This window comes from Macaca nemestrina, chromosome 5, assembly GCF_043159975.1.
Source record: "Macaca nemestrina isolate mMacNem1 chromosome 5, mMacNem.hap1, whole genome shotgun sequence".
NCBI classification, from domain to species: domain Eukaryota; kingdom Metazoa; phylum Chordata; class Mammalia; order Primates; family Cercopithecidae; genus Macaca; species Macaca nemestrina.
The window spans coordinates 15423132-15441161 of NC_092129.1; the positions used below are offsets into that span (position 1 = coordinate 15423132).

Consider the following 18030-nt stretch of genomic DNA (forward strand, 5'->3'; position numbering starts at 1 on the left):
GTCTCAAATGCAGATACGACATTACCTGGAAAGAAGTTAAAGCTATTATCCAACGATGCCCAACTTGCCAAATGGTACATTCCTCATCAAGATAATCCTCGAGGATTGGAACCTAACTCTCTTTGGCAAACGGGTGTCACACATATTCCCCCGTTTGGGACACTAGCTTACGTACATGTATGTGTGGACACGTTCTCTCACTTTGTCTGGGCTACATGCCACTCAGGAGAGTCTTCCGCCTGTGTTAAACGTCACCTTTTGCAGTGTTTTGCGGTGATGGGCATTCCACCTTCTATTAAAACATATAATGCCCCAGGCTACGCTAGCCAAGCTCTAGCTACATTTTTCTCTATGTGGAATATTAAACACATTACTGGTATCCCATACAATTCTCAAGGACAAGCCATAGTGGAAAGAATGAATCTCTCCCTAAAACAGCAGTTGCAAAAGCAGAAAGGGGGAGAGAGAGAATACTGAATACCCCAGATACAACTGAATCTAGCATTATTAACTTTAAATTTTTTGAGCCTGCCCAAAGGCCAGATGTTATCAGCAGCTGAACAGCATCTACAGAAACCAGCTGCAAAGACAGAAGCAGAACAATTGGTTTGGTGGAGAGATTCAATAACAAAAAGTTGGGAACTAGGTAAAATAATAACTTGGGGTAGAGGTTATGCTTGTGTTTCTCCAGGCCAAAATCAACAGTCGATTTGGATACCATCAAGACACCTGAAACCTTGCAATGAGCCAGATGCCAAGTAAGAGATTCCGGGAGGATTCCAAGGACCCCCACTTGCAGCCATGTTGAGACTGACACTGAAGAGGACTCCAACTATCACAAGCAACACCCGTTGAACACAGCCACCCACCTGGGGAAAGATCAAGAAGCTGTCACAGATGGCAGAAGAAAACCTGAGGAAAGCGGGACTACCAATCACAACAAGTAATTTAATGGTAGCTATGATAGCAGTTATCACCATTGCTGTGAGTATTCCTTCAACAAAGGCTGACACAGAGAACAATTATACTTATTGGGCATATTTATCAGTCTTGGCTGGCAATAATGCCTGGATGTAATCACTCCATGACGCAGTTACACATGCTTTCTGATCTCAGTATTTACCATAATAAATTTGCTCCTATAATTGAGGCATACTGCCCTCAAAAACCTACTTGTAAACAAAACTGAACCTGGCCAGAAAAAAATGAACACGCTTGTTTAAGAAGATTGCACTGCAGAATAGGAAGAGGTGCTGCACAACGATTCCTATGGAATCATTATTAACTGGTCCCCTAAGGGGATGTTTAGCTTAAATTGCACCTCTCAGTCTGTGTGCCACAGCCACACTATGTTCAGATGATCTGAACAAAATGGTGAGATGGTAGAAATGATAAGAAGCGCAGCAAGAGTTCCTATTATCTGGAACCATGGCGGTATAGTGGCACCTCAACCTCAAATGATATGGCCCACTGTAGGGGCTAAACACAAGGATTTGTGGAAACTATTAATAGCTCTTAATAAGATCAAAATTTGGGAAAGAAAATAAAAGCAACTATAAGGACACTCTACAAACTTGCCTTTGAATATTGCAAAATTAGAGAACAAATATTTAAAGCATCCCAGGCACACCTGACCTTAATGCCAGGAACTGGGGTGCTTGAAGGAGCTGTAGACAAATTAGCAGCTAGTAACCTGTTAAAATGGATAAAAACACTTGGAAGCTCTGTAATTTCAATGATGATTGTGCTTTTAATCTGTGTTTTTTGTCTTTGTATAGTTTGCAGATGTGGATCCTGACTCTTGCAAGAAGTAGCTCACCATGACAAAGCTGCCTTTGCTTTTATTGATTTGCTAATCAAAGAAAGGGGACATGTTGGGAACAAGCCCCCCAAAATCTGGCCATAAACTGACCCCAAAACTGGCCATAAACAAAATCTCTGCAGCACTATGACATGTTCATGACGCCCATAACGCCCACGCTGCAAGGTGGTGGGTTTACCCGAATGAGGGCAAGGAACACCTGGCCCGCTCAGGGCAGAAAACTGCTTAAAGGCATTCTTAAGCTACAAACAATAGCATGAGCGATCTGTGCCTTAAGGACATGCCCCTGCTGCAGTTAACTAACCCAACCTATTTCTTTAATTCGGCCCATCCCTTCGTTTCTCATAAGGGATACTTTTAGTTAATTTAATATCTGTAGAAACAATGCTAATGACTGGCTTGCTGTTAATAAACACGTAGGTAAATCTCTGTTCGGGGCTCTCAGCTCTGAAGGCTGTGAGACCCCTGATTTCCCACTTCACACCTCTGTATTTCTGTGTGTGTGTCTTTAATTCCTCTAGCGCCACTGGGTTAGGGTGTCCCCGACCAAGGTGGTCTCAGCAATACCCAATACCCCATAAGCAAATTAGGGAAAAATTATTTTGTTTAAGAGAAAAATGGAGAAGGGTCCTTATTTAAAATAAAAGACAAAATTTGTTCTAGTGTATTTTATTGCTATAGTAGAAATTTGTATATGTCAATCACAAAATATTCACTGTTTTTGGCCCTCAGTCTTCTTCTCACTGATTGATCTCCCTGATCTCCCTTTCCTCCTATTCTTCTCATCAGACAAGACTAAGCTTTCCAGAAATTTTGTGAACACCCTAGCCTGAGATCAAAGCTCTCTTCTCTGCATTCACCAAGCATGTGTATGCACTATACAAGTAGCATTCATCATATACCACTTCGTATGGTAGCTTTTCCATAGTGTGTGATATAAATAACTTGGGCTATGGACTCATATACCTCATATACCTATCCCACGAAGTCACACAGTGAATAGGTTACTTATACCCTCATATTATCAGTTTTTGCATCTGTAAATTAAGAATATTTACCTTATTCAACAGCTTTGAAGATAAATGAGATAAAGGAGAATACATAAAGTACCTAGCACAGTGTCTAGCACCTATTATAGGCTCATTAAATGTCAATTCCTCCAACAAAATTGTAAACCTTTTAGGGACTATGGAAGAAGTTCACACATAGACATTTCAATTAGAATACTTAGGAAGAGATACAGGAGTATGAGTTTCTAGCAAATACATATCAGTAAAAATGGAACACAGCACTTGAAATTAACATTTCTTATATGAATAATAAGTTTCCAGAGAGGATGTATCATTATCATGTGTATCGTTTTAGCCAATGTAATACCTTGGAGCTAACAATCAAATATTTGATGAATTGATTAACTGATTAGATGACTGACTTCACTGGCTATCTGCCTTTTCAAATAAGATAGAGGTTTACAGTAAGAGTCTAGAATTAGATTTTACATTCAACAAATAGTTATGTGCACTGTGGTACATATTGGGCACTACAAGGCTTGCAACAATATGCTGAGGTATAGTCTTTGCCCTCCAGAAGTTCAGAGTAGAGAAACTAAAGAAAATAGAAGGTATTATATATTAAAACTGCCTGAATCCCATCATTTAAAATACTTTTATGACCATCCATTTAATCCCATCTTTCTCATAAAAGTTAAGGCAAAGTGAAGGAATGCAGGGGAGGAGCATAGAGTCCTCCTACGATCTGATATAAGCAGTACCTGACATTTTTTATACTACCAAATAGGATAATCTATTGAGATTATTATAACTCATGGAGAGAAATTAAATGGTTCCCCCTAAAATCAGGAACAGAGCAAAGATGTCTGCTCTCACCACTTTTATTTTCTTTTTGAGATGGAGTTTCACTCTTGTTGCCCAGGCTGGAGTGCAACGGCGCAATCTCAGCTCACTGCTACCTCCACCTCCAGAATTCAAGCGATTCTCCTGCCTCAGCCTCCCAAGTAGCTGGGATTACAGGCATAAGCCACTGCACCCAACTAATTTTGTATTTTTAGTAGAGAAGGGCTTTCTCCTTGTTGGTCAGGCTGGTCTCAAACTCCCAACTTCAGGTGATCCGCCCACCTCAGCCTCCCAAAGTGCTGGGATTACAGCCATAAGCCGCCATGACCAGCCTGCTCTCACCGCTCTTAATCAACATAGACTGCAAGTGTTAGCTAATATAAGACAAGAAAAGGAAATAAGAGATGTATACAGATTAGAAAGGAAAAAATAAAACTTTGTTCACAGATGACATAATTGTCTGTGAAGAAAATCCCAAAGAATCAACAAAAAAAACCTCCTGAACTAATAAACAATTATAGCAAGATTGCAAGGTACAAGATTAATATAAAACATCAATTGTTTTATTATACACCAGCAATAAAAAATTGGAGATGGAAATTACAAATATAATACCATTCACATTAGCAACCCAAAAAAGAAATATTAGGTATAAATCTAACAAAAGTATAAGATATATATGAGGAAAACTTAAACTATAAAACTGTGATAAAATAAATCAAAGAAGATCTAAGTAAGTGGAGAGATATTCCATATATAAGTCTAAGAAGACTCAATATTGCCAACAGCTCAATTCTTTCTAACTTAATCTATAGATACAACATAATCCCAAACAAAATCCCAGCCAATGGCTTTGTGGACATTGACAAACAGATTCTAAAGCTCATGCGGAAAGACAAAAGACCCAGAATACCAATGCAATATTGAAGGAGAAGAACAAAGTTGGAAGACTGATACTACCCAACTTCCAAGTTATTATAAAGCCACAGTAATCAGGACAGTGTGATACTGGTGACAGAAAACACAAATCAATCAATGGAACAGAATAGAGAGCTCAGAAATAGACTCACACAAATAGACTCACATGTTTGTTGACAAAGGAACAAAGAGCAACAATGGAGAAAGAAGGTGTTTCAACACACAGTGCTAGAACAACTGGATGCGTATATGCTAAAAAAAAAAAAAAAAAAAAAGAAAGAATCTAGACACAGACCTTACACCCTGCAAAAAAAGTAAGTCGAAATGGACTGCTGACTTAATATAAAATGGAAAACTATAAAATTTTTAGAGAAGGCCAGGTGCGGTGGCTCACGCCTCCAATACCAGTACTTTGGGAGGCTGAGGCGGGTGGATCACCTGAGGTCAGAAGTTCAAGACCACCCTGGCCGACATGGCAAAACCTCATCTCTACTAAAAATACAAAAATTTGCTGGGCATGGTGGCGGGCACCTATAATCCCAGCTACTCGGGAGGCTGAGGGAGGAGAATTGCTTGAACTCAGGAGTCAGTGGTTGCAGTGAGCCTAGATTGTGCCACCGTACTCCAGACTGAGCGACAGAGCAAGACTCCGTTGCATGCATTAATTAATTAATTAATTAATTAAATATTTTAGGGAATAAAATAGAAGAAAACCTAGATGACCTTGGGTTTACAGTGCCTTTTAAATACAATACTAAAACACAATTCATATTTTTTTTAATTTGAGAAGTGAGACTTGACTAAAATGAAACACTTAGGCTCTGTGAAAGACACTTTAAAGAAAATAAAAAGAGCCAGGCACAGTGGCTCACACCTATAATCTCAACATTTTGGAAGGCTGAGGTTGGAGAATTGCTTGAATCTAGGAGTTTGAGACCAGCCTAGGCAACATAGCAGGACCATGTCTCTACAAAAAAATTTTAAAATTTTGACATTTTAGGAAGAAGGATCACTTGAGCCCTGGAGGTTGAGGCTGCAATTAGCTATGATCATGCCACTGCACTCCAGCCTGGGTGACAGAGTAAGACTTCATATCAACAAAAAGAAGAGGAGAGGTCAGACGCGGTGGCTCATACCAGTAATTCCAGCACATTGGGAGGCCAAGGCGGGTGGATCATGAGGTCAGGAGACTGAGACCATCCTGCCCAACAACACGGTGAAACCCTGTCTCTACTAAACATACAAAAACTTAGCTGGGCGTGGTGGCACATGCCTGTAGTCCCAGCTACTCGGGAGGCTGAGACAGGAGAATGGCGTGAACCTGGGAGGCGGAGGCTGCAGTGAGCCGAGATCGTACCACTCCACTCCAGCCTGGTGACAGAGCAAGATTCCGTCTCAGAAAAAAAAAAAGAAAAAAAAAAAAAAAAAAGACGAGGAGGGGAGGGGAAGGGAGAGGAGGAAAGGGAAGGGGAGAATTGAACAATTTAACACCCAAATCCAATTAAAAAATAAATAAATGATCTGAATAGACATTTCTCAAGGAAAGATATACAAATGACCAACAGGCATATGAAAAATGTTCAACATCACTCATTATCAGAGAAATGCAAAACCCCAATGATATATATCATCTCACACCAGTTTAAAATGGCTATTATCAAAAAGAGAAAATAACAAATGTTGGCAAGGATGCAGAGAAAAGGGAACTCTTATACACAGTTGGTGAGAATGTAAATTAGTACAGCCATTATGGAAAACAGTATGAACATTCCTCAAAAAACTAAAAATAGAAATACCATATGATCCAGCAATCCCACTACTTGTTATACATCCAAAGTAAAGAGAATCAGTATGTCAAAGAGATAGCTGCACTCCTATGTTTACTGCAGCACTATTCACAATACTGAAGATAAGGAATCAACCTAAACATCCTTCAAGAGATGAATGGATAAAGAAAATGTGGCATATATGTATATAATGGAAAATTATTCAGCTACAAATGAATGAAATCCTGTCATTTGCAGGCCAGGCATGCTGACTCAAACCTGTAATGCCAGTACTTTGGGAGCCCCAGGCAGGTGGATCACTTGACACCAGGGGTACAGGACCACCCTGGCCAATCTCTACTAAAAATACAAAAGAAATTATCTGGGTGTGGTGGCGGGCCGCTGTAATTCAAGCTACTCAGGACACGGAGGCAGGAGAATCCTTTGAAACCAGGAGGCAGAGGTTCCAGTGAGCCCACATCACACCACTGCACTCCACCTTGGGCAACAGAGCGAGACTCTGTCTCAAAAAAAAAAAGAAAGAGAAAAGAAATCCTGTCATTTGCAACATCATTGACCCTGCAGGGCATTATTTTAAGTAAAATATGCAATGTATAGAAAGACAAATACCACATTTTCACTTATGTTTAGGAGTACAAAAAGTTGATCCTAGCTGAGTGCAATGGCTCATGCCTGTAATCCCAGCACTTTGGAAGGCTGAGGCAAGAAGACTGCTTGAGCCCAGGAGTTCCAGACCAGCCTGGGCAATATAGTGAGACCCTGTCTCTAAGAAAACAAACAAATAAGGCCAGGCATGGTGGCTAGCGCCGGTAATCACAGCACTTTGGGAGGCCAAGGTGGGCAGATCACCGAGGTCAGGAGTTCAAAATCAGCCTGGCCAACATGGTGAAACCTTGTCTCTACTAAAAATACAAAAACAAGCCAGGCATGGTGGTGCACATCTCTAGTCCCAGTTACTCAGGAGGCTGAGACAAGAGAATCACTTGAACCAGAAGGTGGAGGTTGCAGTGAGCTGAGATTGCACCACTGCACTCCAGCCTGGGTGACAGGCATATGTCACCATGCCTGGCTAATTTTTTGTATTTTTAGTAGAGATGGGGTTTCACCAAGTTGGCCAGGCTGATCTCGAACTCCTGACCTCAGATGATCTGCCCTCCTCAGCCTCCCAAAGTGCTGGTATTACTGGCGTGAGCCACCACACCCGGCCAAGAAGAGAGACTTTTGAATGCTCCCAACACAAATAAATGATAAATGTTTGAGGAGATGAATATGCTAATTATCCTGATTTGATCATTACACATTGTATACATGTACTGGAGTATCACATGTACCCCATAAATATGTACAATCATTATACATCAATTAAAAATATTTTTTAAATTTGGGAAGTTGGACTTGCGTAAAACTGAAACTTTTGCTTTGTGAAAGATATTTTCAAGAAGGCAAAAAGACAAGCCACTGACTGGGAGAAGTAATTCTCAACTGGTAACAAAATACACCACAGTCAGATTAGCAAAACAAATATAAGAATGCATAATTCAACAGTGATGAAAATAGCCAACTAGCCTGCAAATGTATGAAAGGCTTTAAATTGCTTCCAATCTATTATTGATAAAGAGAAAATATCCTCAAAATAGTCACTGAAAAAAGTAAAATAAAGCCAAAAGGGTTTGGGAAGTAAAATTGTAGCTTACCTCAATAAACAGCCTGAAATTCACCTATCTCTTCTAGTTAAGAAAAATAGCTTCTCTGAATAGGAGGAAGTGAAAGAATAGCGAAACTTGGTTCATTGTAAAATGGTGTGATCCTGTGTTGGGCACGCAGTAGAGATTTCGTAAATACATACTATCCAACTTCACATAAGGTGTATAGCCTAAAGAGAAGGTATAATATGCAGCTACTTTGTATTAGTCTGCTTTTATGCTGCTGATAAAGACATACCCAAGATTGGGAAGAAAAAGAGGTTTAATTGGACTTACAGTTCCAAATGGCTGGGGAGACCTCAGAATCATAGCAGGGGGTGAAAGGCACATCATACATGGCAGCGACAAGAGAAAATGAGAAGGATGCAAAAGCAGAAACCCCTGATAAAACCACCAGATCTCATGAGATTTATGCACTACTACAAGAATAGTATGAGGGAAACTGCTCCCATGATTCAAATTATCTCCTACTGGCTCCATCTCACAACATGTGGGAACTATGGGTATAGAATTCAAGATGAGATTTGGGTGGGGACACAGAGCCAAACCATATCATTCCACTCCTGGCCCCTCCAAATCTCATGTCCTTACATTTCAAAACCAATCATGCCTTCCCAACAGTCCCCCAAAGTCTTAACTCATTTCAGCATTAACCCAAAAGTCCACAGTCCAAAGTCTCATCCAAGACAAGGTAAGTCCCTTCCACCTATGGGCCTGTAAAATCAAAAGCAAACTACTCACTTCCTAGATACAATGGGATACAGGAATTGCATAACTACAGGCCATTCCAAAGGGGAGACATTGGCCAAAACAAAGGGGTTACAGGCCCATGCAAATCCAAAATCCAGCGGAGCAGTCAAATTTTAAAGCTCCAAAATGATCTCCTTTGACTCCAAGTCTCACATCCAGGTCACACTGATGTGAGAGGTGGGTCCCCATGGTCTTGGGCAGCTCCAACCCTGTGGCTTTGCAGGGTATAGCCCCCCTCCTGGCTACTTTCACGGGTTAGTGTTGAGTGTCTCCAGTTTTTCCAGGTGCATGGTGCAAGTTGTCAGTGGATCTACCATTCTGGAGTCTGGAGGTCTTCTCACAGCTCCACTAGCCAGTGTGCCACTAGAGGCTCTGTGTGGGGGTTCCAACCCCACATTTCCCTTCTGCACTGCCCTAGCAGAGGTTCTCCATGAGGGCCTCGCCCCTGCAGCAAACTTTTGCCTGAGCATCCAGCATTTCCATACATCTTCTGAAATCTAGGCAGAGGTTCCCAAACCTCAATTCTTGACTTCTGTGCACCCACAGGCTCAACACCATGTGGAACCTGCAAAGGCTTGGGGCTTCCACCCTCTGAAGCAACAGCCTGAACTGTACCTTGGCCACTTTTAGTCACAGCTGGAGTGGCTGGGATGCAGGGCACCAAGTCTCTAGACTTCAAACAGCACAGGGACCCTTGGCCCAGCCCACGAAACCATCTTCTCCTAGGCCTCCAGGCCTGTGATGGAAGAGGCTGCCTTGAAGACATCTGACATGCGCTGGAGACATGTTCCCCATTGTCTTGGGAAGTAACATTATGCTCCTGTTACTTATGCAAATTTCTACAGCTGGTTCCCATTTTCTGGGTTTTTCTTTTCTATAACATTGTCAGGCTGCAAATTTTCCAACCTTTTATGCTCTGCTTCCCTTGTAAAACTGAATGCCTTTAACAACATCCAAGTCACCTCTCGAATGCTTTGCTGCTTAGAAATTTCTTCTGTCAGATACCCTAAATCATCTTTCTCAAATTCAAAGTTCCACAAATCTCTAGGGCAGGGGCAAAATGCCACCAGTCTCTTTGCTAAAACATAACAAGAGTCACCTTTGCTCCAGTTCCCAACAAGTTCCTCATCTCCATTTGAGACCACCTCAGCCTGGACCTTGTCCATATCGCTATCAGCATTTTGGGCAAAGCCACTCAACAAGTCTCTAGGAGGTTCCAAACTTTCCCACATTTTCCTGTCTTCTTCTGAGCCCTTCAAACTGTTCCAACCTCTGCCAAAGTCACTTCCATATTTTCAGGTATCTTTTAAGCAGTGCCCACTCTACTGTTACCAATTGTATCAGTCTGTTTTCATGCTGTTGATAAAGACATACCTGAGACTCGGAAGAAAAAAAGGTTTAATTGGACTTACTGGAAGTTCCACATGGCTGGGGAGGCCTCAGTATTACAGCAGAAGGCAAAAGGCACTTCTTACATGGTGGCAGCAAGAGAAAATGAGCAGGATCCAAAAGTGGAAACCCCTGATAAAACCATCAGATCTCATGAGACTTATTCACTACTATGAGAGCAGCAGGGGGGGAAACCGCCCCCATGATTCAAATTATCTCCCATCAAGTCCCTCCCACAACACGTGGGAATTATGGGAGTACAATTCAAGATGAGGAGATATGGGTGGGGACACAGAGCCAAACCATATCATACTTACTTGATATCTAAACAACTATAATTGCCAGAAGCCCATAAGAAGCCCATTCCTCTGATTCCCATTCACAATCTATCTAAAAACTAGCCACATTACTAACTTTATGTCTAAGAGTACACTGTTAGCTGCTATAGAACTCTTTCAAAAAAAAAAAAAAACCCCTTCTATTCAAGTATCACGTGAAGAAAGTTCATAAATGGTTAAATTTACAGAAAGCAGAAAGTAACATCTATGATATCTGGCACATAAATGACAAAATGTTGTTTTGTTTTTTTTTTTAAAGAAGCATTACCCAGGTAAAGTACGTATGTCAGAATTTCTGATCTCTAGTCATATCACAAAAAGTGACTCCACCAGGCAGTGGCTCATACTTGTAATCCCAACATTTTGGGAGGCCAAGGCAAGAGGGCTGTTTGAGGCCACAGGTTCCAGACCAGCCTGAGCAATAAAGCAAGACCCTGTCTCTACAAATAACTTAAAAATTAGTCAGGTGTGGCGGCATGAGCCTGTGGTCCCAGCTACTTGGGAGGCTGAAATGGAAGGATTGCTTGGGCCTGGGAGGTCAAAGCCACAATGAGTTGTGATGGCACCACTGCACTTCAGGCTGGAAAACAGTGAGTCTCTGTCCCCTCCTCTCAAAAAAAAAAAAAAAGACTCATTAAGAAGGTCTCCATAGCAGGGCGTGGTGGCAGATGCCTATAATCTTAGCAATTTGGGAGGCTAAGGCGGGCAGATTGCTTGAGCCCAGGGGCTCAAGACCAGCCTGGGCAACATGGGGAAACCCCGTCTCTTTAAAAAAAAGAAAAAAAGGTCTCTATAAAAACATATTTTACAAGTGTGTGGGATGAGAACTAACTGCGGGCAGATCCCGAGGTCAAGAGATCGAGACCATTCTGGCCAATATGGTGAAACCCCAACTCTACTAAAAATACAAAAATTAGCTTGGCGTGATGGTGCATGTCTGTAGTTCCAGCTACTTGGGAGGCTGAGGCAGGAGAATCACTTGAACCTGGAAGGTGGAGGTTGCAGTGAGCCGAGATCGTACCACTGCACTCCAGCCTGGCAACAGAGGGAGACTCTGTCTCAAAAAAAAAAAAAAAGGAAAAGAAAAAAAATGTTATCAAGAGACAGGTAACTAGCATATTGGAAACTAACATTTCTGGCACATGGGACCTATAGCAAGAATGCGTATCTTCCAGTCATGAGTCATGGATTAGGCTGCCCCTCTATTGTGAAGCAATTTTTCAGTAAAAGGAGCAGCAGATGAATAATGACTTGGACAAGCTCCCAAGAAGAAACCAGAGTAAAGCTAGGTCTGAGAAAATTATACGGTATATAGCATACATTATATTAATGCTGTTTTCCTACTCACTCCTATTTCTTAATGGCAAAGAAGTGAAATTTAGAGTCTTTAGTTCTATCTAAATTTTACTATTTTTTTATGAATTTTAGTAATACCGAATAAAACTGTACAGGTATTACCTTGGTTTTAAATTTCATGAAAGTGAATCATATAATGCATCATTATAAATTACTTAGTGACTACACTTATGAAAAGCTCTCACCTGTCACATACCCACCCCAGCACACACACACAATGACACCAGAAGGCAATACTCTGCTTTACCTTCTGCTGAAAAGTCTGCTACCTCCAACGCTTGAGGTCCATACACGAAGGCCTCCTGGAATCTATGAACACAGCAGAGGCAAAAGGCAGAGAAGTTTATGTAGATTTAAAGTTACACTGCCCAAAACATAAAATGCCAAATGCCTATCACAAGTCTACATATCTGCCAAGGAACTCAGATTTTAGATTTGACAATGAGCATATCAACAATATACAGGTAACATTCACAATTCATTATATATAATGCAGCTTATTGTATGAAAAGACCAAAAGTTGAGTCTTAACTAATTATATCCTTACCAAAAGAACCAATTTATACTACTGGAAAAACTAATGCAGCAATAAAGTATGAATTTATATACACTGAAAGTAACAATTCAACCTTTTAAATTATGTGAGAGAGCCAATCCATATGCAGTAGTCCCCCCCTTATCTATGCAGGATACGTTCCAAGACCCCCAGTAGCTGCCGGAAATCTGGGATAGTACCAGACACCCTACACACACTGATTTTTTATCTAATAACTAAAATGACTACTAAGTGACAGGGAGTATCTATAGCATGGATATACTGGACAAAGGGATGATTCATGTCCCCAAAGGGACAGAGGAGGACAGTGCTGGACAGCACAAGATTTCATCACACTACTCAAAATGGGTACAATTTAAAACACGAAATCTTTATTTCTGGAATTTTCCATTTAATATTTTCAGACCACAAGTCAGTAACTAAAACAGCAGAAAGCAAAACCACAGATAAAGGGACTGTTATATAAAGAATATAAAACAAATTAAAGGCTGGGCACAATGGGTCATGCCTGTAATTTCATCACTTTGGGAAGCCAAGGCCGGTGGATTGCTTGCGCTCAGGAGTTCAAGACCAGCGTGGACAACAGGGCGAAACCCCATCTCTACTAAAAATACAAAAACTAGCTGGACATGGCAGTGCACACCTGTAGTCCCAGCTACTTAGGAGGCTGAGGTGGGAGGATCACCTGAGCCCAGGAGGTTGGGGCTGTAGTGAGTCCTGATCACACTACTACACTCCAGCCTGGGTGACAGAGCAAGACCCTGTCTCAAAAGAAATAAAAAAGAGGCTGGGTGTGGTGGCTCACACCTGTAATCCCAGCACTTCAGGAGGCCGAGGCAGGCACATCACAAGGTCAAGAGATCGAGACCATCCTGGCCAACACGGTGAAACCCTGTCTCTACTAAAAATACAAAAATTAGCTGGGTGTGGTGGCAGGCGCCTATAGTCCTAGCTAATCAGGAGGCTGAGGCAGGAAAATTGCTTGAACCCCGGAAGCAGAGGTTGCAGTGAGCCAAGATCGCGCCACTATACTCCAGCCTAGCAACGGGGCGAGACTCCATCTCAAAAAAAAAAAAAAGAAAAAGAAAAAGAAAAGAAAAAGAAAAAATAAATTAGGTGGGAAAATATACTTCACAAAATAAAGTATGGCAGGCCCCGCAGCTCAAGGTACATTCTCTTCTTAGAACCAGAAATTATTGGGAATATCGTAGAAAAACAATTAAAAACATACCTAGAATAGGATAACGTAAAAGAAAAAAGGAGAAAGTAGCACTGTAAAGCTATTCTGGTGGCAAGATTTAATTTAATTCTGACAGTAATGTTGAAATACGCAAGGTACTACATATGCTAGGCAGTATGGGAGAAATCTACCTTGTTCCAATATCATAAAATAAAAATAATCATGAAATATGAAAGGCTTTTCAGAAAACATTCACGCAGAAAAATTAAGGATTTAATCAGGTAAAATATTTAGATCTCAGATTTTATTTCATTCTTTTCTGGTAATAGGGATAAAAGACTACAAAATATAGCTGATACATGAGAAAAATGAATCAGATAAATTTTATCAGCTGTTAAATTTAAAAGAGAGGGGCATATTATCTTTATGGAGTATTTAGAAATCTTTAAAAGTATCATCAAATAATTAGAAAAGAAGGAACAAAGTATTGTCTTAAAACCTGATGACATGTCAAGGAAAAAACAGTATTTTAAAACATTGGCCCTGAAGCCAGGTGACTTGAGTTCAAATCCAAGGTAGCTCATTTAAGTGCTTTGTGACATCAGGCACCTAATCTCTCAGTATAACCTGTGTTGTTCAATGAGGACACCTTCAGCATCTCTCCGATTTATATTGAATATCAGTGAAAAAAGGTTTTTAAAAACGTTATAAATTACAGAATGCTATTTTATGCAAAAATTTAAGCCAGTGCATTCTATTTAAATTAGTGACTTAACAAAAGTTGTTAACTAAGAACCAGAGAAAATAGCCGGGCACGGCAGCTCATGCCTGTAATCCCAGCACTTTGGGAGGCTGAGGCAGGTGGATCAGGAGTTCAAGAGCAGCCTGGCCAACATGGCAAAAACCCCATCTCTACTAAAAATACAAAAATCAGCTGGGCGCAGTGGCACGCACCTGTAATCCCAGCTGCTCGAGAGGCTGAAACAGGTGAATCTCTTGAACCTGAGAGGTGGAGGTTGCAGTGAGCCAAGATCGCGCCATTGCACTCCAGCCTGGGCAACAAGAGCAAAACTCTGTCGCAAAAAAAAAAAAAAAAAAAAAAAAAAAACAGAGAAAATATTCCTTGCCCAGCCAGAGAATCTGGGGAGCTATGTGAGGAAGCCCGAAGAAGCACAGCGAAAGTCTGAGATGGCCAAAAGAGCCTAGAATAGTTAGTTTCAAAGCTAAATGGCAGCCAGAAGAGCACAGTCCCCAAGAGATGATTATGTCAAATTACTAATTTAGCAATAAGCCCAGCCTCAGCTGTATCTTCTCTTAATTCCCAAACAGCCTTCTAGACGGCACTCTCCTCTAAAGCAGTGCGTGTGACATTCTGAGTTAAGTGCATTTGACATACTATGTTGAAACACAGTGACTACTTGAATATTACATATAATCCTGAAAACCAAAGAGATAAATTCCCATCCAATAAAACAATAATAGCAGCAAAGGCTTATATAGAATGTTTGATGTGCCAGGCACAATTCTAAGAGTTGTACAAGCACTAACTCATTTGGTCTTCACAACTCTGAGATAGGTACTATTATACTTTAAAGACGAAGAAATGAGACAAAGGGAATTTAAGAAACTTGCCCAAAAGCATGCAGCCAGAAGTGGCAAGTCAAACCCAGACCACTCCCAGAAACATGTTCTTAGTCACCACATCATCCAGCCTATGAAATTAAAATCATACAAACCGGCATCTATCTATATGTAAGAAGCCAAACAATTATACGTGTTCTTAAGTATTCAATCATCTATATATTCCTCAGCATATGCAACATTTTCTCAGAAAATTCCAATTAAAATGTCGTATAAAATATGTAACAAAATGAGAAATGTGTGATATGAAACTAAAAGAAAAATTAGAACTTTTTCAAAACAAAAGGCCTTAAAATTTAAAATCAGTATATCCGAATAACAAATAATATTGGTGTAAGAGTAGCAATACTGAGTATTTCTGTTTTTTAAACTTGCTGCCATTTGGTTATACAACTCACTCAAACATTTTGTAAACTTTAAAATCTCAATACAATAAGATACCACCTCATACCTTATGACGGCTACCATCAAAAAACTAAACAAGGAAAAACTAAAAAAATATAAAAGAACAAGTGTTGGTGAGGATGCAGAAAACCTGGAAGCCTTGTGTACTGTTGGTGGGAGCACAGAATGGTGCAGTTGCTATGGAAAATAGTATAGCGGTTCATCAAAAAAGTAAACACAGAATTACCATATGATCCGGCAGTTCCATTTCTGGGTATGGAGTCAAAAGAATGAAAAGCAGGGACTCAAGGAGATACTTCTACACCCATGTTTGTAGGATGATTATTCACAGTAGCCAAAATGTGGAAGCAATCCAAGCTTCCCTTAACAGGTAAGTGGATAAAAAATTGGTAGCATATACATATAACAGAATATTAGCCATACAAAGGAGGGAAATTCTGACACATGCTACAAGCTTGAAGGCATTATGCTAGGTCAAATAAGCCCTCACAAAAGGACAAACACTACAGATCCCATGTACATGAGGTAGGTACAGTAGTCAAATTCATAGAGACAGAAAGCAGAATGTGGTTGCCATGGGCTAGGCTTCGGAAGGGGAGAATGGGGACTTATTCCTTAATAGGTGCAGAGTTCCAGATTTGTAAGATGAAAGAGGTCTGTGGATGGATGGTGGTGATGGTAGCACAATATGAATGTACTCAATGCCACTGAACTGTATACCTAAAAATAGTTAAGATGGTAAATTTCTTGTTATGTGTATTTTATCACAATTTTTTAAAAAGTAACATGTGCTAAGTATAGAAAATCTAAAAAGGGAATTGCAAAAAGAAACACAAAATTATTTCATCTCCCAAAAAAACACTGTAAACCCGTTTAATGTGTATTGTCATAGAGTTTTTAAAAATCATACTATACACTTTTTTAAAAAGGAATTCCTATCAATGTCTTTCTTACAAACATTAATCCTCTTTAGTACTGATTTAATTTTACTAAAAGTTTAATTGGAAGTCTTTTAATTCAAAGGTTAAAATTATTAAAGTATAATTTTTGCCCCACTAAAACAGCTTTGTTATCAAAATAACCACTTGAGTCCTCTAGGTTTCCCGCAGAATGGCTTTTACTCAGAGTTACCACAGAGTTTCAATTCTTGTATTATTAACCAAACCAGTCTTGTATAAGCAATCACATGTATTACTACTTGGGTAAATTGTACTAAATTGTTCTCCCTACCTCCATTATCCGTCCTCTTTGTGGCAAACACTACTGGTTGCCTAGTATACACCCATTCTCTCTTTCTTCCTTAGGAACAGACCGTGGTTTTATTCTGGGTGGTACATATCCAGGTAAAAGTGTACATTTCCCAGCCTTCCTTGCTACTAGGACTGGTCAATAAGCTAGAAGTGGAAGTCACTGGATGAGACACTTACAAGATAGCTACTTAAACGGAACTTAGCTAGAAGAGTCTGTAGCTCAGATACGGTGGATGGCACTCCAGCAGTCATTCTGGACAATAAGGGTAATGGAAGCTGTGCCAAGGGACAGTCAAGCAGACAGAAGGAACTCAGGTCTTTGATGATCCTAGAGTCATCATGCCAAAACTGGACTTCAGTGTGAAAAATAAACCTCTATTTTGTTGAGACCACCTGTTTTGTATTGTAGGTGAACCTAAATCTAATATACCCACCTTTACACTGCTGTATCAGTCATCTTTCTAAAATACAAATCAGAATCGTCAAAATCCTTATCTTGGCACACAGGACCTTTCATTATTCCTTTGACCTCTGTTTATATCTGCAGCCTTACCTCCACCCATAAAGAAACAATTACAGGCTTCTAATACCACCACGCCTTTGCACAGGTATATACACTCTATTTGGAATAAATGCCCTTCGCAAGGGTCTTTCTCCATGTATCCTTCAAGTCTCAGCTCCTCCAAAAAGCTTTCCTGCTGCATTCACCCTATACACAAGTACAAACAACAAACTCGTGCACCAAATATGAATGGACAATGTTCCTTTGTGCTTACCTTTCTATGAAACTATAATGTAATGTGGGGATGTTTTGGTCTACCTCTGTCATTAAAGTGAAAGGCCTTGAGGATAGGAAACCATTTGTAACTCTTTGACTTTCCATAGCCCTTAGCACAAGGTCTAGACTAGGGCATAAAGAAGAACTCAATAAATGTTAGATGAATAAATGAAGTTCAGAGAAATAGTCATTCTGAAGTACTTCAAAAACCTTGGCTGGGCACAGTGCCTCACGCCTGTAATCCCAGCACTGTGGAAGGCTGAGGCAAGAGGATCACTTGAACTCAGGAGTTTGAGGCCAGCCT

At 40.3% G+C, this 18030-nt stretch overlaps 1 protein-coding gene across 13 annotated transcripts in view; it reads right to left on the bottom strand.

Annotated features, from left to right (window-relative positions):
- The window catches only part of LOC105492072 (cyclin dependent kinase 19), a 216702-nt gene that overhangs the window by 166508 nt on the left and 32164 nt on the right, over nucleotides 1-18030 (bottom strand). For 6 of the 13 annotated variants that reach the window (XM_071096304.1, XM_071096310.1, XM_011758948.2 and 3 more), the window contains one exon: nucleotides 12164-12225. The exons of 3 other annotated variants lie outside the window; for them this stretch is intronic. Coding sequence is in view for 1 of the 10 variants with exons in the window: in XM_071096306.1 (XP_070952407.1) it covers nucleotides 12164-12225; nucleotides 15925-15945 (83 nt within the window). In the remaining 9 variants the exon portion in view is untranslated. Of the gene's footprint in view, nucleotides 1-12101; nucleotides 12123-12163; nucleotides 12226-15744; nucleotides 15868-15924; nucleotides 16227-17382; nucleotides 17402-18030 lie in introns of those variants that run through there. 4 more of the 13 variants (XM_071096307.1, XM_071096306.1, XM_011758949.3 and 1 more) reach the window with 4 other exon arrangements.